We start from the raw sequence: 23,752 nt of genomic DNA, 5'->3' as shown, positions 1-23,752 counted from the left end.
TTCACACCGCATGTCGTACAACCTTCCGTCACCACATGCACAACTAAACCCACATCTCATCGAAACTCGATAGAGTGCACAACAAAAAGAAAGACTGTCGACAAGGACAAAAAGGAAAGATCAAGGTCCTACCCAGGTTCGAACTGGGGCCTTTGGAAGGGGATCTTGTTTGATAATCAACTGTTGGAGGTTAGTCAGGGGATCCACGGGTGACCTTGTGAGTGGTTGAGAACATACAATCCAACGTCCTGACCACTAGACTATAGGACCTGCTAGAGGCTTGGCTGGTGTTGCGTCGAAGACAAGTTTGCCCATGTTTGTACGCTGGCTTGGGTGTCTTTGCTTTGTAGATGGCCGCGTTGGTTGCTATTTGTTCTTGTTTCTCTTCTTTTTGTTGGTTTCTTCTTCTTGAACCTGCCTATCATTGTCCTTCTCTGGCATCTCAAGTGTTGGTAACTGAACAGGTGCCCTCTCTCGCTTGTTCCAAGTCCTCTTCACCACTGGCCTCCAATACCTACCTAGTCTTGTATCATCCTATTTCGCTACAGGTCGGTGGCTTTGGTACGAAGCTCAGATCATCAACTACAACCATACTCAGCATGAACCATCCAGATATAAAACAAAATGCGCATTTTCCTCGCAATTCACGCCCAGACATCATGAAGTTGGCGTGTCACCACCATGACATGCTGAGGTGATGGGCCCCACTGACTGTACCCGAATAAGACTCCGGGCATAACCCCAGCGCGAGACGCGGGATTAAGCTGCCAGTTTAACTTGACGACCGATAAACAGTCAGGAGACATCTCTTCTCATATATATCATAGACCTTTTCATCTTCCCTCCTAAAGAGATACATTATCTTGGTTTGACGAGGATATATCATCATGACTCAGGGACGAGTGCTGGTCATTGCTGGGTCGGACAGTTCGGGCGGGGCGTGAGTTGAGCCTCATCTTTCGATGCAACGGCATCTAGCTCAGAAGGCTCCATCTCCTCAAGATTCACTTGCTAACGTTTGCTTATTCGCAGCGGACTCGAGGCGGACCAAAAGGTCATCGCCGCCCATGGCTGCTACGCCATGACGGCCACCACGGCCCTCACGGCGCAAAACACCCAGGGCGTCAAGGCCATCCACGTCATTCCCGCCGAGTTTGTGGCTCAGCAGATTGAAGCCTGCGTTGAGGATGTTGGTGTTGATGTTATCAAGACCGGTGAGTCTGAGAGTGTCAGCGTTTAACTTAGCAAGGCAAGCTGACACCACGAAACAGGCATGCTTGCTGCTGCAGAGACGATAGAGATGGTTGAAAAGATTGTTGTCAAGCACAATATCCCTTCTCTCGTCGTCGATCCCGTAAGTTTCATCCTCCATCTCTGATTTATCCTCCCTTCTCACACTTGCAGGTCATGGTCTCAACCTCTGGAGCGACACTCCTCCCCAACGAAGCCGTCCAGCATCTCTGCAAGCACCTCCTCCCTCACACCACGGTTCTCACGCCCAACATTCCCGAGGCATTCCTCATTCTCTCGCAGAACGGCCAGTCTGCTCCTGAGGTTCGCAACGTCGATGACCTTGAGGCTGTGGCGCGGAGTATCCAGACTCTGGGACCCAAGTGGGTGCTTGTCAAGGGTGGCCATGTCCCCATGAAGGAGGACCTGACTGTGGCTACTACTGAAGAGGAGAGGAAGTTTGTCGTCGACGTTCTGGTCGGCGGTGACAACGAGGTCGTTAGGGTGCAAAGCCCGTACCAGGCCAGCACGAGCACCCACGGAACTGGATGTTCTCTGGCGTGTAAGTTTATCTTCACACTAGCCCCTGAGATCAAGCTGACCATGACATAGCGGCCATTGCGTCCAACTTGGCCAAGGGACTCGACGCTCCCAAGGCTGTTCGCTCGGCATGCCGATACATCGAGGCTGCCATCAGGACTGCACCAGGTCTCGGCAAGGGTCACGGTCCCCTGAACCACTTCCACTCAACTTATACGCTTCCTTTTGCTCCGTAAGTTTTACACACTCCATCTCTTGAACAGATTCTTGCTAACTCGGGAATAGGGGCTACTTTATCGAATGGCTCCTTGAGCGCCCTGACGTCCGTGACGTGTGGAGAGAGTTTGTGTACCACCCCTTTGTCATGGCCCTTGGCGATGGAACACTCCCTCTCGAGTCCTTCAAGGGATACATTGTTCAAGACTATCTCTACTTGGTACGTAGAGTCCACCATGACACAAAGGAACACGTCTAACAGAAACTCTTCAAGATACACTTCTCGCGTGCCAACGCTCTCGCGGCGTACAAGGTGCAGAACGTCGACGATATCTCCAGAGTAAGCTCTCTTCCCAACTATGACCCATCATTCCAACTCACACGCTTCTCTCTCCAGGCCACCGAGATCGTCCAGCACATCATGCACGAGCTCAAGCTGCACACCACATACTGCGAGTCCTTTGGCATTTCCGTCGCCGAGATCCAAGCCACCGAGGAGAAGCAGGGTAAACCAACCTCCCCTCTCCCCGTTCCGTCTGCAACCTTACTGAAACGCCTCTAGCTTGCACCGCCTACACCCGCTACGTCCTCGACATTGGCCAGAACGGCGACTGGCTCGGTCTCCAGGTGGCCCTCGCCCCTTGCCTCCTCGGTTATGGTGCCGTCGCTAGGATGCTGCGCGATCACAAGGATACTGTTCAAGAGAACAACACGTACTGGGCGTGGATCAAGAACTATAATGAGGATGACTACACCCAGGCTGTTAGGCTGGGATCCGGTACGTCTCGAGGCCCTTTTCACACTCCCCTATGTGAGGACTAACAAAGCAACGCAGAACTGCTTGAGAAGCACCTTCAGCTACAGTCGCCATCTCGAATTGAGGAGCTCGTCCAGATCTTTATCAAGGGCCTCAAGGTAATTGATTCCCCCTTTACACAATCCGATGAGAATATGTCTTGCTGACAATTGATAGTTGGAGATTGGCTTCTGGGACATGTACCCTTCCAAATAGACACGGTCAACCCTGGAAAACATCGACAAAGTCCCATGACTCAAAAAGGAGTAACGAAGAAACCAGTCAATTCATAGACATAGAAGCTTTGAGTATATACTTTGTTTTTATGCGGTTTGCTTGTACATTTCGAACAGAACAAAAAAGACTCCACCTCCGTGTGTATGGCCCTGCCACCCATGTTTTCCAATCCATACTCCTTTCACCGACTCATAAACACCTCCCCTACCCAACTAGATACTATACTAAAGAAGCCTCACACCATCTCCACGGGTCGCGGTCTCTCACCGTCTGGCATCATAAGCCCAAAGTCCTGCTCAATAGGCGGTGGCAGGGCGGGCACGGGAGGAGTACTTCCATCAGGGCTGCTCTCCTGCTGGCGCTGAGCCCGTCGTAGATGTCCGTTCTGCTGCTTCACCCACGAATTAACACTGTGGAATCGTGGGCGGAAATCCACAGAAACCTCAGTGGACACGGTATCCCGCCGGCCAGAAGAGGTATCAGTGTCCCGCCGACCAAGCGTGCTGGTGGATCGCCATGTTGTCAGTCGAGAGGGAAGGGTCGCGGGTGCAGGTTGTGAAGGAATGGTCTGGATGGTATTGTTGGTGGGAGTGACAACAATATCGCCGTCGCCAAAGCCGGAAGAGATGGAAGAGAGAGAGCTGACACCGGTCTGGCGTCTTCCTCCAACGTCATAGATATATGGTGTTGTAGAAGGAACTCGCTTGTGTTGGCGTCCGCTAATCGAAGCGATGGATTCCTTGGGGTCGTGTCGAGCGATGACTTGGACCTGGACCGCGGTGCTCTCGACAAACATTGTGCTCGTAGGGCTAATGGCTTCGAAATCAAGGTTTACCGTTGATGCCCTTGTACTTCCGAGGCGGTAGGCTCCCAGTGGCTTCATGGGTGCAAGGAGCTGAGAGTCGATGCGGCTAGAGGCTGGCCTTGGGGACGAGACAGGCTGCGCCTTTTCGAGGTTTTCTTGGGATAGCTGTGCCTTTTCAAGGCTGCCTTGAGGTTGCTGTGACTTTGCGAAGTGTTCCTGAGATGGGGCGTCGATGGTGTACCAGCCTTGGTAGCCGAAGCGTGGTCCGATAAATGGAACTTTGGAAACGAGGTTTTCGAACCGACTCGGCTTCTCAAACGCCATGTCGTCAATGGGAGCTCTCTTCTTCTGATCCGACCTCTTCGTATAGAATTTCCAGGCGATGAAACCAATGGCCAGTAATAGGAAAAAGCCGCCAACGATTCCCACGCCTAGGAGGACCTTGTGAACATTTGAGTGAACCCCATCCCCGCCGGAAACCTTTGACAGTTAGCATGTTAGACTTGATGTTGGCCAACTTCATCGACTCACCATTCCAGAGTCTCCTCGAGGAACACTCCCATCGGCTGATGGCGCGGCCACCGTGGGAGCATCATTTGAGGGGACTACAAGTTTGCTTTCATCAGTGCTCTCTGCCCGTTCGCCCTTGTCAGAATCGTCGTCATCATCGCTCTCACTGTCGCTGTCGTCGCTTGATCGTTGCTCGATGGTCACGAATCGTCGTGATAGAGATGAAGCAATGTTTGGTTCTCCAGATGGGGCCTCGCTATCGCCACGACGGACTCTAATCCTGAGCCTTCGCTTCTTCATTATCGTGACATCGTACTCGTGATCAGTATCGTCCGCCTTCGTCCAGTCCGGCATGCTCCCGCTGAATCCCCTCTTTGCTTCCTTGTGCCACCGAGGCTGGCGAGACTCGAGAGAGGGTGCCATTGGAATAGTTATAGTAATAAAAATTGCCTTTTCCTGAAAGGATGTTTCAATGTCGAATCGAAAGAGATCAATTAATCAGACCACGAAACTCCTCGAGAGTCCTGTCCTTGGTACTGGTGATTCAAAGCGATAGTAGGGTATCTGATAATGACAGTGATGGCGATGGCAGTCGCTGACTGAGCATCAAAGAAACTGGTTGCAATAAACGAAAGGTCCAGCCTTGAAGGAGAGTAAGAGGAAGTGAATGACAAAGGAAAAGTGCGCCCTTGGCGGGTTATGGCACACGACTTTGTTTCGAGTGTTTGAGTGTGGGAGAGTGTGAGGAGGAAGATGGAAGAGGAAGAAACTCAAACTGGCCATGGGTAGTTAGTTATGGTTTGATACATCATCAAGTTCCATGTTACGATGTGAGCCGGGGTACATGGCATGAGTGCCGCGCGCATACCACCCACATACGGACGATCCAATGATCCAAGGGGTCCTTGGTGGTTTGACTGCAGGCCAACATCAGGAACCAGTCAGACCAAACTCACTCGCCTCTTGCGAGGTGCGACTTGATCAAGTCGCATATACAGCGACCGCGGCGCTCTAGAGAGCAAAAGAATTGGTTTGCGACAATGGCTGTCGCTGTCGTGCTTCGACGCTGAGGCCAAGGCTTCAGGTTGGAAACCTGGGAGCCTGTAGGCTGGGCGCTAACAGTTGTCCTGCAGAACCAGCTGCAGGAGTGTTAGAGAATCGCTCCGTCCGGTTGGTCTGTGTTGGCGGCCTGTCCACCTGCATGGGGCCCCCGTCTCGAAGAGGACTCCTGTTTCAGCCTGGACTATCAGGGGGCCTTTGTGTCGCAGAGCTTGATGGTGATGTTCATGCAGGGGCTGAGTCAGACTCCAACGTCGGGCATCGTGGGCCAGCCAATTCGTCCCTAACAAAATTGGGTTTTCCGAAATAGATTGAGTCCTGGTCAAGGGCGTCATCCTCATTGTTTCTCATGCACGCTGTCAACTGTTATAAATTGGATGCTGACTGATGAGCGAACCAAATCAGCAAGGGTCATGCTGGGCACTCACATTCTGCGTTGTAACAAACTCTCGTATCGGGCATTCCGGATTCCATAAAAGGAACAATGTGACCTCCTTGTTAATAAACAGCTTTTCTCGCTGATGGTTGATGGAATTTCATCATGGCTCGAAGGTGTCTCGCCCCGGGCCTCTTTCTCGAGCCTCAACCTCATCCCGGCCAATCTCATCAGATCCAACCATGCATCATCTCGCGCCGTCACCTCTCCATCAGTATCAGTATCATCCGGGGTCTCAAGTGCCGGACCCCATCGTATTGGCGCGCCGAGACGGTCCGATATCCATGGGACTTTGCAGGAGTGGATGTCTTGTTCAACATTTTAGTGGGTAAAAGCATCAACAGGGAGTTGAAGAAATCATCAAGTTCAAGTCATGTGGATTCAGTTCTAGAAGGTAGGCACGTGGGGGCAAGAATCATCCTCCTGCCTTCCATATGGTTGTCGGAACGATATTCTTAAAGTGCGTTGCTTGTCACTCAAATAAGTAGGTGCGGTTCTTGTGTCGATGATTTCTAGGACACCACCTAAGGTCTCTTTATTTCAACCAACCTCCATCATGGTTTCGGAAACTAGGAGAGGATACAGAAAAGAAAGGCCTAGGCCTTTTGCTTAATTATCGAATTCTCCCCCTGAAGAACGACGACAAGATTTCAACACCACCCCAAATTTCTCAGATGTGAACGCGGCTAAACACCACGGAGGGAGCCGAGTCACCTCTTCCCTCACCTTGATCTGTCACCGAAGCTCTCCAAAATGCGCTCCAATCATGCTGCTCACCGAACCCTAAATCCTGAGCATGAACGACGAGGCCCAGAAGCGCGGATCCGTCATTAGCGCGCTTGCGGACGTGATGGTCAACACTGAGGCTCCACGATGTCGAGATCCACCCGGTCCAAGGGAGGCGAGCGATTGCAGATGGGATGGGGGGCACGGGGGACGGACGCTAGGAGGACAGGGGAGAAGCTCTTCCAAAGGGGTTCAACGAGCTGCTTCATGCAGCTGTCTGTGAGTGAGGCTCCTCGCTAGACCTTCCACCGAGCGTCTCCGAGACCAAGGGCCAGTGACCTAAGGTCGGAGCTTAGCTTACAAGCGAGCCAGAGCTGAGATCCATGCCGCGCAGATGCCTGGTTGGGTAAGAAGCCTGCGATGCACTGCCGTCGCGGTCCAGATATGTGCCGCGCACTGTCATAACTTGGCTTTCTGCGCAATGAGGCGCTGGGATGTGTTGCGGCTCCGACGCGCCGTGTCACAGGGATGCTCGTGCAGCCCCTTTGGAGTATCTGAGTCTGGGGTATCGAAGCCGTCGCATAGTACACATATCAAGATCTGGGGACTACACGCGAGATTTCTCACGATACGTTGTTGACACAAACATGGGGCATCTAGTTTTCGGCCACGGGGCCGGTCATGATAAAGTCCTAGTTTGCCAACTTCGGCGAATCCACCGGGGCTCGCCGTTTTTTTACCTAGGTGAGCGAGCAGCAACAAGTCAAAATGATGAAATTGGGCAATTAGTCAGGGGCGCGGGATGAGAGATATACGACGACAGCCTATGTCACGGATTGCAATTCGATTACAGCGGCAATTTCACCATTCGTCCATCGCCCTCTGGCCCAAGGCCTATTCAGGTAATACCGCGTTTTGCTCAAGCGGCTACCATGTAGGAACACAAACCGTTGACCGTACAGTTGCGCTAGAAACTACCCAAAACAGGCCAAATGATGCTATCGTCTGGGGGCGCCGTTGTCGGTTCTGTATAACGTTAATAAGCGATGAATTATCTCTGTGGTGGGCCAGTCCACATGAGCCCTCGCTTCGAGCTGAGCCCTCTCTCATCAGCCTTTGCTATGTCACATGTCTTGCTGCTTCAGTCAAAAGGATTCACCGACACACCGGCATACGTGCAGGTGAGGCATGGGGCTAGGATCTGGGTTTCGTGATCGCGAGAAACCGGATTCACACCGAGCAATGACCTCGAGGTTGCAGCCAACACGCAAGGTTCAGATACCAGAATGCATGCCTCCAACGTGGATGTCTCCCACGCCCATGAAAGTCACTATCCGCAAACGTGGGAAAGATGGATTGAACAGCCTAATTGGCCAGGCCCGCATTCATATCCTGGATGAATGGATCTTGAAAAGAGGGCTGGATGAAAGGGCTTGAAAACCGGGGACGGAAAGTACAGTACTTGCAGTTCCCGTGCTCCGGATGCAGAGATCAAAGTACCGCCTCACATCAATCTTATCAAGAGAAGCCACTTTTACACGCGGTCAACGGGGGTCTGATGGGGGGACCTCCCACCAACATCCATCGTCAAAGGCCTCAGGCTCAGGGATCAGAGCAAACCCACACATCATGGATCCCAATGCCACGTCTTGTCGTGAGGTGAGCGCCGGACGTCCGGAGAAACGCCGGGGTCTTGTATCGCTCCGTCGATGGACGGGAACCGCAGGCACGTTTCTCGATGCCACACACAATTGTCTGATTTTGCGCCATGTCAGGTCCTGGACGAATGAGGAAAGAAAAATTGCAACTGTGCAAATGCAAGCGGCGATAATGACACCAATTGGTGGTGGTGACGGAATCATGCACGTTGCCCGGAGGTTCGTCCTATGGGTGCGCCGCCGGCCGTGTACAGACCGGCACCTCCGGTTGTCCCTTCACCTGCTCACCGGCACCCACGAGCAAAGAAGAGTGAAAGAATCACAGTGACCATTCAGTGGAGTGTGAGGGTGGCAGACGCTGGAATCCCCGAGTTCCAGTAGACGCGCCAAGTGAAATTTTTGCAAATTTACTGGCCGCACACGGCGAAGACTCCGGGTCGGAGGCGAATTCCGGTCCGGTCCATCAAACTGGGCAATTATTTCGGACACAGCTTGGAGAAGAATTTGGAGAGGAAAAGTGACTGACAGTGACAGAGGAGGAAAAAATTTCCAAGGGTTCCCCCTCTGAGCTCCAATCTTTTGGAGCTATGTACCATGCATGCATGCATGCACAGTCTCAACTTGGTGATTCTCGAGCCCTCAAATCTGAGGTGCCACCTCCAGAAAAGCTTCCCAGTGGGCGTCATCCTGCTTAGCGGCCCCGGCTACAGTAGCGCGAGCAGTGGACGGAAGCACACGCCGACCCGCCCCGCTATCGAGCTAAGCTAGAAGGGCGGGCAGGGCACCTGGGAACCTGAACTTTTTAGTGGGGAAAAACGGGACGGCCAGCGAGCAGGAGCACAAGCACGAGCATCAGAGGCCATGGCCATGCCCATCACAAGAAAATCGATGGAGGACGGGATGTCTTATCTCGCTGGCGATGGGTGAAGGGGTAAAAAAAAGGATCAACCACACGTAGCGAGGAATACGTACCATTTTTTTCTGCTGCCTCTGACTGTGGCTCACTCCCTCCTGCTTCTGCTCCTGCTCTCCACAAACCCGGCCGGCCGACGCCCTGGCCCTTCCCGTCGCGCGCATCCAGTTACCTAATTCCCTCTGCCCTCCAAGCTCCGATTCCCTCTTGCCCTCTCTCCGTGATCGATTCTCCTTCGACTCACTCCCGTCCGTCACCAGCCCCATTCGCTCGCGACGCCTTCGTCTGGTTCAGAGACCCCCCCTCTCTTGTCTCTCTCCTACTCCTCCTCTTCTCTTCTCCATCCTCTCTTCTCCTAATTGCTCTCAATTGAGCTTTCTCTCCCCCTCCAGACCCTCACAATGGCTTCCTCCTCGCGAGCCATGATGACCCTCTCCCGGGTCGGCCAGATGGCCCCCAGCAGTCGCATTGCGACTCGCACCCTCTCCACCGTCTCCAAGGCCTCCACTCGACCTTCTGTTGCCATGAAGCTGAGCAACTCTGGTCGCATCGCCTTCCGAAGAGCCTACGCCGACGAGGCTCCCAAGCCCAGGCCTGGCAAGCTGCGAAGGACCCTGCGATGGACTTGGCGGTTCACCTACCTCTCCTTCGGCGCTGCTGTTGCCTACACCTGCTGGGTTATCTACGACGACCGTCATCCTCAGGAGCAATTCCAGCCTGATCCCTCCAAGAAGACCCTTGTTGTGCTCGGTGAGTAAAAGAGCGCGCACAGCTACCCCGATATCCCGAATTGAGTCACTGACGCAATTTCTCTTCTAGGATCTGGTTGGGGCTCCGTCGGTCTCCTCAAGAACCTCGACACCGAGAACTACAATGTCATCGTCGTCTCTCCTCGCAACTACTTCCTCTTCACTCCCCTGCTGCCTTCGTGCACCACGGGTCTGATTGAGCACCGCTCCATCATGGAGCCCGTTCGCACTATCCTCCGCCACAAGAAGGGCGCCGTTAAGTACTACGAAGCTGAGGCTTCCTCCGTTGACCCTGACCGCAAGGTTGTCAAGATCAAGGACAACACCGAGGGCAAGGGTCCTCACTCTGAGACTGAGATCCCTTATGACATGCTCGTGATTGGTGTTGGCGCCGAGAACGCCACCTTTGGCATTCCCGGTGTTCGTGAGAACAGCTGCTTCCTCAAGGAGATTGGCGACGCCCAGCTGATCCGCAAGAAGATCATGGACTGCGTTGAGCGCGCCTCTTTCAAGGGCCAGTCCCAGGAGGAGATTGACCGCCTCATGCACATGGTCGTGGTTGGTGGTGGCCCTACTGGTGTCGAGTTCGCTGGAGAGCTGCGCGACTTCTTCGAGGACGACATCAAGAAGCTGATTCCCGATATCAGCCACCGCTTCAGGGTCACCCTCATCGAGGCTCTGCCCAACGTTCTCCCCTCCTTCTCCAAGCAGCTGATTGAGTACACCGAGAACACCCTGCGCGAGGAGAACATTGACATCAAGCTCAAGACCATGGTCAAGCGCGTCACTGAGGACTTTGTCGAGGCCGAGTGTGTTGGCCCCGATGGCAAGAAGCAGACCCTCCGTATCCCCTACGGTCTGCTCGTCTGGGCCACTGGCAACGCCGTCCGCCCCATTGTCCGGGACCTCATGGGCAAGGTTCCCGCTCAGAAGGAGTCGCGCCGTGGTCTGGCCGTCAACGAGTACCTGGTTGTCCAGGGCACTCGTGACATCTGGGCTGTTGGTGACTGCGCCGTCGCCGGCTATGCCCCCACCGCCCAGGTCGCTTCCCAGGAGGGTTCTTTCTTGGCCCGTCTCTTCAACAACATGGCCAAGACCGAGTCTCACGAGAGCCGCATCAAGGAGCTCAGCAGCAGCTTGAACCTCAAGCAGGGCAACTCGGCCGAGGTCGCCCAGGAGATTGAGACTCTAGAGAAGCAGCTCCGCCGCATCAAGGACGTCAAGCCCTTCAGGTACTCTCACCAGGGCAGTCTGGCCTACATTGGCAGCGAGAAGGCTGTCGCCGATGTGCCGTGGTTCAACGGCAACATTGCCAGTGGTGGTAGCCTGACCTACCTCTTCTGGCGGAGTGCCTACCTCTCCATGTGCTTCAGCAGTAAGTTTTCCGAATACCCAAGCCAGATATGGAGGCAAAGCTAACTTTTGACTTTCAGCCCGGAATCGTGTCCTTGTCGCTGTGGACTGGCTCAAGTCCAAGGCCTTCGGCCGTGATGTCTCTCGCGAGTAAACCCTCGATCGACAAAACACTGTTACGCAATGAGGTTCGATACCCTGAAACGGGCTGCGGTTGGCCAGGAGCCTTGAAAGAGCTCGAGGCTTATGCAGCCCGTGACGATCTGTTCTTGGGAGGGTGTACTTGGAGCATTGTGCATGGGTCTGTGAACCCGATTGGGCTGGACTAATAGACGTCTGATTAGACTCGGGCTTGGGCTAGGATGCTTCACTCTGTAAACCTTCAGTTGGTCTTTTTTGTTTACACATTTTTCTTTGTTCACGGATATAGATGGGATTGTATGGAGAGAAACCCTTGTATGACATAGCTAGAGCGGACGGAAAAGCAAAGGGGGGTGGGAGATGAGTTTAAAAACACCAATCAACATGAATCCATATCCTGGACAAAGAGGCTGGTGATGTCTAGATCCGGAACGCCTTCAAAGGCGTGCCTTTACGATAAGGCACATGCAATACCGGCCAATGCCGAGCATATGATGCCTAATCCACCCGACTCTAAGGTCAGTGCCCATGGTGACACAAGATAGTAGTGCATGTGAACCCATTCCGAATGCCGGCTTCCCCATGCTATTTTCGTCACGAGAAGCCGTTTGCCGGGGACGGGCGTAGCTCGGGGTCCGGGATCCAGACTGCGGGGCAATAGGTCCCCGCGTCGTGCCGATGTGCGGAGGCATGCCTGCTCTCAACGACGTGGGGAAGAGGGAAATCGCTGCTGGACAAAGAGGCAGACGCCGAGTCAATTGCGCGACAACTTCCTGATCTAGCACTTGTCGCGTCCCTACCTTGGCCATGAGTGACCAGTCTAGGCTCTTCGGCCGGGATCTCGCGGTCCAGCTTGACCGTGATGACGTTCTCCGTCACCTCCGCGATGAGTTCAACATCCCCTCCAAGGCCGATGTAGCACGGAGCACCTTACCCCCTGACACCACCACGGGCAAGTTGATGTTCCTTTCAATGCCTTGATCCGTCTTACCTTGAGGTTAACTATTTCCAATACTCCAGGGGCCAATGACAAGGCAATCTACCTCGTGGGCAATTCCCTCGGTCTCCAACCCAAGCGCACCGCCGAACGCATCCAGCAGTACCTTGCGACATGGCGCACTCAGGGCGTCCAGGGACACTTCAAGCCGCTCAAGGACTCTCCGCTACCGACGTGGCTCGATGTCGATGCTCGCGCTGCCGAGATGATTGCGCCCATCGTCGGGGCGCAGGTCAGCGAGGTGGCAGTCATGCAGACCCTGACGGCGAACCTGCACTTTCTGATGGCGGCTTTCTATAAGCCTGATATCAAGGGGCGCCATAAGATTATACTAGAGAGCAAGGCGTTTCCCAGTGACCACGTTCGTCTCCCAATTCGCATCACGGTGTCGAGGTTCTAACTGGGGATAGTATGTCGTCGAGACGCAAATACGCCATCATGGCCTCCGTCCTGAAGACTCCATGATCACCCTCGAGCCTCCCAACTCGGAAGATATCCTCTCCAACGAATACGTCGAGTCCGTCATCACCGAACACGCGTCGACCACCGCCGTCCTCCTCCTCCCTGGCATCCAGTATTACTCGGGCCAACTGCTCGATATCCCGCATCTGACTGCCTTTGCTCGCGAGCGTGGCATCTTTGTTATCTGGGATCTCGCCCACGCCGTTGGAAACGTGCCGCTCTCGCTACATGACTGGTCCGTCGATGCTGCCGCTTGGTGCACCTACAAGTACCTCAATGGCGGACCGGGCTGCATCGGCGGCCTGTTTGTCCATGAGCGGCATACACAGGTTGACGATGATGGAAAGCACAACGTGAGGCTCGCTGGGTGGTGGGGAAATGACAAGAAGAACCGTTTCGCCATGAGGCCAGGCTTCAAGCCCGTCCCTGGAGCAGCAGGCTTCCAACTCAGCAACCCCTCTGTCCTGGACATAACCTCGCTCTGTGCCTCCCTTGAAGTCTTCGATCTCGCCGGTGGCTTGGCCCCCCTTCGCGCCAAGAGCAGGAAGCTAACAGCCTACCTCGTCTCGGAACTATACCACCTACCAGAGGACATGGGAGGATACTGGCGCATCATCACGCCGGGCGAGGAGGACCAACGGGGCGCGCAGATAAGCGTGTTACTTGCGGATGGGCTGCTAGACGATGTGATGGCCGGACTGGAGAGAAGGGGGGTCTTGGTTGACGAGAGGAGGCCGGATGTGATCCGTGTTGCTCCAGCACCTCTGTACAATACCTTTGAGGACTGCTGGGACTTTGTGGTGGCGTTCAAGGGGGCTCTTGAGGAGGCGTTGGATGCCAAGTGGAAGAGAGAACAAATGGACGAGTAGAGTAGAAAAAAGTATTGCTTCTTACTATTGACGAGTTGTCGTGGTGTTGTATTTGCTTCTTGCTGTCTAACTCATCCAGGTCCACATTATAGTGTCAAGAGGCAGGCAAGGGAGGAGGGGAGAGTAAAGCTACCGGTATCTCATGAAACAACGTGGGTGCACGGAAATGGAAGTTGTCTTGTGGACAGTTCTCGATACTTCCAGTTGTATGAGTCTTCCTTATCCCGGCTGGCTTATTGTGTGTGGCGTGAAACAATGAATCCCCAACGTGGTGTGCTCTCGTGCTGAAGTCGTAATATCGAGCACGAGGAAAGTAGGAGGACAAAGAGCTGCTGTGCACCACACGCCGGGGAAAAGGCCCCTGCTTTAATCAAGGGACAGTTTTATAAAAGGACACAGCAGAATCTACACTCCAATACACAACGCACAGAGCTATTGCTTTCATACTATCTTGTAGAAATTTCTAAACTTGGTCTTCAAAGGACAAAGGCATAGGGTAGCCAGCTTCGGCAGATCGCTGTGGGGCGTTACGTCAGCAACAGGCCTCCGCTGATTGCCTCCAAGGACCAATAGAATTCTCCGGATTAGACCCACTCAGCGGACTTGCCGCAAGGCGCCAGTGCGACAACTTTTTTTTCTTAGCGGCGAAAAAAAAATAAACCAGGCGCGAAGGAATCGTAGGCTCACTTAAAACTTTCACCCTTCCTCACATCCCCCTTCCCTTCGCCATCATCCTCAACCCTCAGGCGCGCACTCCTTTCATCATCAAGAGGGAACATCTCGACTAATCGAGACCAAACTTTGCGTTCTACGCGACTCTCTTTGTCATTCTTGACACCCTTTCTTCCCCATTTCGCAGACGACTCCCCCAGTTCAAACGACCCTCTCCCTCCCTAAAACGATGTCTGGCTACGAAGGCGGATACGGCGGTGGTGGTCGCGGCGGCGGCGGCGGCGGCGGCTACGGTGGTGGTGGCTACGGCCGTGATCGCAGTGATCGCGGTGAACGCAATGGTCACGGTGGTGGTGGTTACGGAGGGTGAGTACATTTTTCCCTTGTGATTTCGGCGCAAGTTTGGTGGTTTGGTCCGGAGACGCGGCTGCCTTGCGGCTGACGGCTGCGCGTCAATCCATCAACCATCGCGCCCTCACCGCATTCTTCATCGACTCATCGCTAACAAAACTCGCAGCCGAAACAACGGATACGGCAACGGTGGTGGCTATGGCGGCGGCGGCGGTGGTGGTTACGGTGGTGGTGGTTATGGAGGCGGCGGCGGCGACCGCATGGGCGGCCTCGGCGCTGGCCTCAAGCAACAGGAGTGGGGTATGTGTTCTCGTCGTACTTTTGATGTGTCTTTCACAGCTAACAATTTTGCAGATGTTGCCACCCTGCCCAAGTTCGAGAAGTCTTTCTACAAGGAGCACGAAGACGTCGCGAGCCGATCCGACGCCGAGGTTGAAGCCTTCCGTCGCAAGCACCAGATGACGATTGCCGGCAGCAACGTCCCCAAGCCCGTCGAGACCTTCGACGAGGCTGGTTTCCCCCGATATGTCATGGATGAGGTCAAGGCCCAGGGTTTCCCTGCCCCTACCGCCATTCAGTCCCAGGGTTGGCCCATGGCTCTTTCGGGTCGTGATGTCGTCGGTATTGCCGAGACCGGTTCCGGAAAGACCCTCACCTACTGCCTCCCTTCCATCGTCCACATCAACGCCCAGCCCCTCCTCGCCCCTGGCGATGGTCCTATCGTCCTGGTCCTCGCTCCCACCCGTGAGCTTGCTGTCCAGATTAAGCAAGAAATCGACAAGTTCGGTCGATCATCTCGCATCCGCAACACTTGCGTCTACGGTGGTGTTCCCAAGGGTCCTCAAATCCGTGACCTCTCCAGGGGTGTCGAGGTCTGCATTGCCACTCCTGGCCGTCTGATTGATATGCTCGAGGCTGGCAAGACCAACCTTCGCCGAGTCACCTACCTTGTGCTCGACGAGGCTGATCGCATGCTGGACATGGGTTTCGAGCCCCAGATCCGCAAGATCATCAGCCAGATCCGACCCGACCGACAGACTCTGATGTGGTCTGCTACCTGGCCCAAGGAGGTTCGCGCCCTCGCCACCGACTTCCTTCAGGACTTCATCCAGGTCAACATTGGTTCCATGGACCTTGCTGCCAACCACCGAATCACTCAGATCGTCGAGGTTGTCACGGACATGGAGAAGCGTGACCGCATGATCAAGCATCTCGAGAAGGTGATGGAGAACAAGGAGAACAAGATCCTCATCTTTGTTGGCACAAAGCGTGTCGCCGATGACATTACTCGATTCCTCCGCCAGGATGGCTGGCCCGCGCTTTGTGAGTATTACTCTGCCTCATTCAAACTGCAACTTTTGCTAACATTTTACAGCCATCCACGGTGACAAGCAACAGAACGAGCGTGACTGGGTCCTCGACCAGTTCAAGTCGGCAAAGTCCCCCATCATGGTGGCCACAGACGTGGCCTCGCGTGGTATTGGTAAGTATCAAGTCCCCCCTCCCCCTCCATGGCAACTTCCAGCAAAAACACCTGCTGTACTTTACTCTCGTGTTTAGGGGCTCTCTTGACTGTGCGAATCTGCCTGATAACCATGGTGTCCACTTGGTTCTCACCCAAACGAGATCTTGATCCGTTGTGTAGCCGTTGCGTTGCTCTGCTGCTATACTCGTGTTTCCGCTCTTGTACCGTTCCCGCTTCCGTGGTATGAGCGTGGTGGTGGCATTTACTGCCCTTGATCAAGCTGCTGGCCGAACCAAGGCTTCTCGTCCCGGGGACCCGGTGACTGCATGCATAACCCAGGATGGCATTTGACGCACTTTGGATTGCCCCATTTCCGCCAGGAGTGAAGTACAGATGGCCTTGCCAATATGCTTAGCTATCCACCTTCACCTCCCGTGCTGGAACGTTGCTATACAAACCCCTGCTTCGCCTGCTAACCATTCTTGCTCAAAGATGTGCGCAACATCACTCATGTGTTGAACTACGACTACCCCAATAACTCGGAGGACTACATTCACCGAATTGGCCGTACTGGCCGTGCCGGTGCCAAGGGTACCGCCATTACCTTTTTCACCACTGACAGTGAGTATCCCTGACCTTAGTTACCAACCAGTACTGACACATCACAGACCAAAAGCAAGCTCGTGACCTCGTCAACGTTCTCCAGGAGGCCAAGCAGCAGATCGACCCCCGTCTTGTTGAGATGACCCGCTACGGCGGAGGCGGTGGCCGCGGTTACGGTGGCTGGGGACGTGGCCGCGGCGGTGGCAGAGGTGGGTATCGCCGACGCTGAAGCAGCAAGACGCCTATCGAGCTGACTCGACCTCCAGCCAACGCCAACAACATGCCCATCGGTAACCGTCGGTGGTAATCCCTGCCATCTTGAGGCCTCTCTGGGCCTCGTTCACGACACGGACCAAGCAAGATGCCTAGCATTCCCTTCTCGGATCATGGTATCCCATAAAAGTATATGACACCCACGGCGTTTGTTAGTTAGAGGACAGGTGGTTCGACTAGACTTTGACTCGTAGTTTGCGAGTCTGGATCACGGTTTGCCTGCGGACCAATTTGGTGATGCATTGTTTGTGGCAGTCTTTTTTATCTATTTTTTCTTCGTCTTGTTTGTTACTCGGAGGTAATGGCTCTAGATTGGGATGATGATACGGCTTGAGAGGCATGACAAAGACTCGGCCGAGATATGGGGGAAACATATCGTATTGGAGGCCTTCCCTCGTCAAGGAGGTCGATGACAATTTCGATGAGATTGGAGCGGCAAATGTTCAATAGACTATTGTAGTTGATACAAATGACAGAGCCTGACAGCACCTGCAACTACTTACCTACTTGTACGCACATGCATGTTACCTTGGTTAATCCATCTCGCGTGTTGTGTTGGACGATTCTGCAACTGAGTTACACCGAATATACCAATAACGCTGGGAGGGATCGAACCTACTCTCCTCTATAACCAGAGGCAACGTCTACTGTGCGCATCATTGCCATAACTTCAAGCACGACGGGCAGAGATGACTCGTCTTGATTGTGCTCCCGAGGCTGGCTCCATGGCAACCTTTGAGGCACGTGTTGCCGTGGTTGATTGACTGACTCGACAGGGCAGAGTCAGAGGCCACGGCTTATACGCACACGCACACACACGCACACACACTTGTTGTGCATGCGTGGCTGACTCGCCGTCCTGCCTGATTGACTCTCGTGTCGATGGATGATGTGGTGTGTTTGATTTCCTGCATCGTCGGCTCTTGCTGCCGATCTAGGTAGGTGCTTCTTGGTCACGGGCCATTTAGAAAGCCATCCATGCATATGTAGAGCAACTCATGGTGGATTTGGGTGCGTGTTTCATGAGTCGACACAGGGCAGAAACAATGACGCCCCTACGAGTTATAGTTTTTGTCCTCGTGAGTCGAGCATGCCGACTCGTGTGGGCATCCCCCATGTTGGAGACTTTTGTACATCCTCGTTCTAATCTTGGAGATGGTGTCTGGCGAGTAAGGGGACTTGATATACGGGCGCACTCTCTCAGAAACGGGGACAGCGATATCGTGGGATTAGAGTTGACTCAGGATGTACGGCATCTTCATTCACGGCATTCCCCATCGCCTCTTCAGGCAGGCCTCTCCATCAAGGCGTGACGTCCTAAATCCAGAAGTTTGTTCCGTGCAGGTGTCAGCACCCAGTGGAGATAACCTCTCCCACGCCAGTCCTCCAGAACGATCAGCGTCTTGAGCTTTGCTACGACTCGTACACTTCCATCTTGCTGGAAGTGTCGTACAACTAGAATCATCACAGCTTAACCATTGCATGCGGAATCTTCCACCCCTTCTTCATCGAGGACAGGAGGTTCTGTATCCCGAACTTCTCTTCTTTCAAGTCTCAGAACCAAGGAGAGCTGGGGCTCTCCTTTATCGATCCTCTTCAAGCAACCGCATCCTTATTCAACATGCTGTGGAACCAGAATTGATGTGATATAATCAAGATATACGGCATCGTCTATCCTCTCTACAGGTGGCCTTCAAAGGCGCAGAGTTCTGAATCTAGGACTCCTCCTCGTCGAAGCCCAGAGCTCTAGTTCGCTCGAAAGGGGATGATAATCTATAGGTTCGCTATACCGACTCGTGTGATTCCGTCTCGTTCGACATATGTATCATCTTGTTCGGTAGAGGGCGGTCGCCGTTGGAGTCAGTGTTCGCTCACCGCATTCTGTTCGGCTGGATGGGATGGAGGACAGGCAGCACCACGCGGTGCTGGATCGTCAGCGTTAGAAGACGGGGACGAGTCTTCACCGACTCGTAATGAACACACTCGTTTGTTTGAAAACTTGTACACGGTATCGAGGTCGGGGTCCGGTCAGGGGTCGTTCGCATCGTTGGACAGTGTCGAGTTCAGGGGAAGGAAAGAATCTATCGCAAGCCTCCTGACAGTATAGAGATGGACTGTAACTTCACGGTTAAGGGGTTAGGGTGGCAATTTTGAGAACCTACATGGTCGTCGTTTGGTGTTTGCGTGCAGTAGACACCCGAGAGACGTGTTGGAGCAGTCACAGATGGATCGTGTGCTTGTGGAGGCCTGGGTGGACGCTCCGGAGAGATGGGGAAGATGCTACTTCATGCCCCTTGCCTCCTTGGTAGTGCCGGCGAAGATCATACTGCGAGGGAGTGATGCTGCTGCAAGTTCTTGGCTAGCGGACTTGTCTCTGCGGGTTCTGGCGGTCAAGTCTGCCTTAGCTAGGCAGAACAACGCCTTTGATTTGGCGTCGGGAGGTGCCAACCATCACGAAAGGACCTCTGAGTCTCTGTGAATTGCTTTGCTGGTTTACAAGACACCTCCCCGTTGTCCGCGACGTGTCCCTGTCGTCGACGGGCGACGATGGGCGGCGCGAGGGCAACTTGGGGTGCTCACCACCATGCCCAAGTTCGCCCTCCTACAAGTTCTTACTCCTCGTCGTGTCTGGTTCCCCAAGTCTTCTAGTCTCCAAGATGGTACGACCAAGTCATTGACACGCTACAACGGCTACTACGCCCCGGGGAAAGGGGGAATATGGGTTGAATGCCCAGTACGCATGGGTGGACGAGAGGACTTGATGGTCCCCCCAAATCCACAAGTCCACATATAGAAGCTACTGCTCAACGTGAGCTCGATTATCATATTTTTGATTGTCATATTGATTTCTTTCATGGGAATGGTTGCGGTTCACTGCAAATCAGCTATGAGTTTAGCAGCGATCCTCGATGCGCTTGCGGCTCCCTAGACGGAGCCGGTCATCCAGATGTGCGCACTCGCAAATCCTGCTCCGTAGCAATAAGGCGCGGCACTACGGAGCTGACACTTCGACAGCTGGGCAATGGGCAGGACCCTCAGCTCAGGGCCGAATTTCCCATCGAGCTTCTGGCCAGAGCTGGTGCCCACGGCAACAGCTGCCCAGGTCTTCGAGGCTATTGAATCACGGGCCCCATTGCCGGCACGCTAGTTGATGCTCTACTCTCAGCTTCGATGCGTGTCGAGGTCCTCGCCGCCCCTGGGAATCTTTGTTCTAGTCCCTCATCTCCATGCCAGCTTTGGTTTCCAGGGGGGGTGTCTACTCTGCTGCCAGGGGGCAGTTCATCATCGTGGACATCTTCCATTCCGGAAGGGACATCGGGATTCTCGTGCTATTGATATTACGTCTCGTAAAGACCCGGCCCCTTGTGCGTTGGTTCGCGTGATGAATTCGGCGAACGGATTTGGGCTCGGGGGGTTGATCGTCGATGAGTTGGCATTTCAATGTCTGATAGACCGAGGGCCTCGAATGTCTGTATTGCCCATATGCCTCCTTCTCGGGTTCAACACCGTACAGAGAATGCGCAGTAGTGCCTCCGTGGTCATCGGAGGGACCTTTGACGATCCGCTCGGGGGGGCCAATGGGCCCTCTGCCCCGTCGAGTGAGGGTACTGCGAAGATCGTCATCAACATGACAGGAGCTCACCCACTGCATGGCAACAACACACTCGTGCACGGGGTGGCAATATTTGCAGCATGCAGGGTTGATCTGGAAGGTACTGCATATATCAGCGGCCGAATCCAACATCCATCAACCCATAGGATAGACTCCCTACAAGTCTGAGGCAGAGGTCGTAGGAGGTACCAATATCAAACGAGTTGCGACAACGAGGAGCAGACACGACACATCAACCAAGTGTTACACACAGGCACTGCCAGAACAAACAAGACAATCAACCACATTCACTTGAAAAAATGGCATCAGAGAAGCAACTCCAGGGTAGAGGATTGAGCGATGCCATGAGGATCAAGATCGGCATGACCCGCCGTTGCCCCTGGCCAAGGAATGGACTCGATTTTGTTGGGCATAGTCGGGATGGGATGAGTATGAGCATGACATGGCGGGCGGCTTGACGGGCGCATTGAGTCGCACGCTCTGTCTGCCCAAGCTAAACTATCCCAATCTCGATTGAAATTCGCAAGCGACGAGAATGGAATTCTGTACCCCGATGACATCCTCTGGATGCAAGAGGCCCCGACAATAGCGCTATCTTGTCTGCTGGAGTCGGACGAGTTGACCTGGCCGAGTTAGCGAGTGCTGACCAAGAACGGTTTCGCCGATTCTCGACCTAGCGGCGAGCTAAACATTCGAGTTCCAGAACAGCCTCTGTCAAGAGCTGAGGGACCCAGAACATTCAACGTCGGACACTCTCCCCCATCCTGTATCGTGTTTCCGAAGTCATCCCGTCCAAAATTTTCATCTTCACGGGGGGGTTGAGGCGACTCGCGTGGTGTTTTGCCCTCGCGTCCACCCTGCCCTGCCCTGCCCGCCCTCGCTCGACACGAACAGGGGACCGAAAATATTCGGAGGCGGGACCACAAACCCTCGCTCATGACAAGTCAAGAAAGACTCTCAAGTCATGTCAATGGGACCACAAACATAGTTACTGTAGCATGGGAGGGAGGGAGAACAGAGAGAGAGAGAGGCCTCTATACCGATACGTCCCATCCCTGCGCCAGACAGACAGACATCCCTTCCTTTCACCAGGAAAAGAAACGAAACCCGCCACTGCCAAATCGCTCGGCGGCCATGGGTGGCAGGGAATTCATCACAAATCCAATCTTGTCCTGCGTCTGCGGATTGGTTGACCAGAGATTCGGTGGTTCCGCTGGGAGGGGAGCAGAGCAGGCGGGATGTGTGAGCAGAGGGTGACATGAGAGACGGTGAGCGAACCCTTCCTTTGCTGTTGTCGACTGTACTGTCGACGCACCCCAGGAATGCGCATGGGAGCTTGAATCTGGACCTGTGGCTTATCCCCGAGTGCCTGGTGCCAATCTTGGTTGGATTGCGCAACACCGTGGAGCTGAATCAACTCCTGATCAATGCTCAACAACCTGCCCGCTTCCATGTTTCCAGCCCCCCCTGTGTGCTTCCTGTGTGCTTCCTGTGTGCGTGCCCGCCCCCATGCAAAGTATGAATGCCCTTGCCCTGGATTCTCCATGCCTAGCCGGGCCCTTCTCCAGACGCGACCGTGGCCCGGACCACCGCACAGTCATTTCTTGTCGTGCTATATCGTATCGTTTCGTGTGGTCTCCTGTCATGTTCGCGTCGTGCTTGATCTCGCCTTGACCTTCGTCATTTGACATCCAGGTTTGTGACATCTGACAGCCCTCTTCCACTCTGCCTCTGCTCTGCCTTGCCTGCTCTTATGCCGCGGCGAACGCCCAACTGAGACAGACGTCCATTGCCAGATGGGAATACTCCGTACCGAGTACTGTGCCCTCGCATGTGCGCATGTATGCCTGCCCGCATCGTCCATGTGCAAATTGTGAACGCCCGTCATTATGCTGTATATTTCGTCGCATCCGGCCTCCTCTCTCTGCCTGGATGGAGGAGGACGCCCAGCCAAAGCAACGCCCCCTCTCTCTGACGTCCTCGAGAGACTCCTGATTGAACAACAGGCAGCAGACACAATATCTTTGCATTTCTTGCATGTCACTGAGCCCCATTGACCCGTCCGTCGTTTGAGAATCATCCATCTCGCCGAGCACCACGCCCCTGTAGCAAAGTTTCTTGACTCGGCAGGAAATCGATACGGATATCTCTCCGTTTTGTGGCATCAAGGTGCTACGTCACAGCCACCAAGGGACCACCAAAGAAAGATATCCAGACAGAATGCCTTGCCTGTCGATGTTGGCAGGTTTGGGCGCTTGAGTGCATCAGCGCGCATGAGGGAAAAAATCGGGTGCCCGCCCAGCCCACAGGCGAGCCGCGATAGCCAGGCTACCAGGCCCGACAGCCAGGCCTCGCTGTCGTGAACTATCACGGGGGCGCTAAGAGGGGGGCAGTCCTTGCAGCTGCGGTTCCGGGTACAAGGTATGGGCGAGATCCACCTCCTGAAGAGCCCCATGCTGCTGGGACTGACCAGCCGTCTCGCCGCCGCTGGGCGTGTTTCGTTTGGTGGAGACTGAGCTGTTGACCCAAGTCTGCACTGCACTCTGCACCGCACAGCTCATCTCGGTGCGACACCTTTCCAATAACAACCTCTCCCGCAGCCAGAGCCATCGCCCAAATCTCAACGTGCGATTCAGCACCCATTGGGTCATTACGTCGGTGGCGGGACAAGGTGCCGGATGGATACTGCCGACGGCATCGCCCTGTCTCTCCGTCAGTCTCATCTCCCTCACGGCAGAATCCCAGAATCCCAGAATTCCGCTCCGCAATTTCCAACTTTGACCAGGTGTCGTACCCGGAAAAGCTAAGCGCCCCCTCTCGCCCTCTCGACTTGCAGCGAGCGTCGGTGCAGTGCAGCGCAGCAGTCAGCAACAAGAATGGGTTGGGTTTTCAACCCATGTCCCCATGTCCTGGGAACAAGTGGGAGCGTGGGATGGCCCCAGCATACGTGAGTAAACACACGGCGATCTTAGCACGCACCGCCCTCCCTCCCTCAGCTTATGGTTGAAGCAATCAGCAAATAAACTTGAAAGCCGCCTTGTGTGGCTGGGGAAGAGCTAGAGGAAAGCGGCTGCCGCG

General features: G+C 54.3%; 6 protein-coding genes across 6 annotated transcripts; 5 read left to right on the top strand and 1 right to left on the bottom strand.

The window, feature by feature from the left end:
* Positions 1-887: 887 nt before the first annotated feature.
* Positions 888-2,998, top strand: MRS44_008843 (uncharacterized protein; the record flags this gene model as incomplete). The annotated part of the gene is made up of 10 exons (XM_065621080.1): positions 888-940; positions 1,033-1,214; positions 1,272-1,354; positions 1,405-1,792; positions 1,843-2,002; positions 2,056-2,206; positions 2,249-2,492; positions 2,549-2,764; positions 2,822-2,901; positions 2,960-2,998. The coding sequence occupies 10 exons, from the start codon at positions 888-890 to the stop codon at positions 2,996-2,998; spliced, it is 1,596 nt and encodes a 531-aa protein (XP_065477152.1).
* A 256-nt stretch (positions 2,999-3,254) lies between these two features.
* Positions 3,255-4,757, bottom strand: MRS44_008842 (uncharacterized protein; the record flags this gene model as incomplete). The annotated part of the gene is made up of 2 exons (XM_046269698.2): positions 3,255-4,304; positions 4,356-4,757. 2 exons carry the CDS (start codon positions 4,755-4,757, stop codon positions 3,255-3,257), a joined length of 1,452 nt encoding a protein of 483 aa, XP_046132296.1.
* Positions 4,758-9,527: 4,770 nt separating this feature from the next.
* Positions 9,528-11,382, top strand: MRS44_008841 (uncharacterized protein; the record flags this gene model as incomplete). The annotated part of the gene is made up of 3 exons (XM_046276343.2): positions 9,528-9,876; positions 9,946-11,250; positions 11,309-11,382. 3 exons carry the CDS (start codon positions 9,528-9,530, stop codon positions 11,380-11,382), a joined length of 1,728 nt encoding a protein of 575 aa, XP_046132294.1.
* A 794-nt stretch (positions 11,383-12,176) lies between these two features.
* MRS44_008840 (uncharacterized protein) lies at positions 12,177-13,697 on the top strand (the record flags this gene model as incomplete). The annotated part of the gene is made up of 3 exons (XM_065621079.1): positions 12,177-12,284; positions 12,404-12,727; positions 12,777-13,697. The coding sequence occupies 3 exons, from the start codon at positions 12,177-12,179 to the stop codon at positions 13,695-13,697; spliced, it is 1,353 nt and encodes a 450-aa protein (XP_065477151.1).
* Positions 13,698-14,598: 901 nt separating this feature from the next.
* On the top strand, positions 14,599-17,095 carry MRS44_008839 (uncharacterized protein; the record flags this gene model as incomplete). The annotated part of the gene is made up of 7 exons (XM_046276341.2): positions 14,599-14,735; positions 14,887-15,020; positions 15,075-16,043; positions 16,096-16,203; positions 16,678-16,806; positions 16,854-16,997; positions 17,055-17,095. 7 exons carry the CDS (start codon positions 14,599-14,601, stop codon positions 17,093-17,095), a joined length of 1,662 nt encoding a protein of 553 aa, XP_046132292.1.
* Positions 17,096-19,645: 2,550 nt separating this feature from the next.
* MRS44_008838 (uncharacterized protein) lies at positions 19,646-20,181 on the top strand (the record flags this gene model as incomplete). The annotated part of the gene is made up of 2 exons (XM_065621078.1): positions 19,646-19,795; positions 20,077-20,181. 2 exons carry the CDS (start codon positions 19,646-19,648, stop codon positions 20,179-20,181), a joined length of 255 nt encoding a protein of 84 aa, XP_065477150.1.
* Between the last annotated feature and the right edge of the window lie 3,571 nt (positions 20,182-23,752).

This window comes from Fusarium solani (genome assembly GCF_023522795.1).
Source record: "Fusarium solani strain SB1 chromosome Unknown bctg00000005, whole genome shotgun sequence".
Classification (NCBI taxonomy): domain Eukaryota; kingdom Fungi; phylum Ascomycota; class Sordariomycetes; order Hypocreales; family Nectriaceae; genus Fusarium; species Fusarium solani.
Note: the sequence above shows the minus strand (reverse complement) of the source record. Positions and strands in the feature narration are given on the sequence as shown.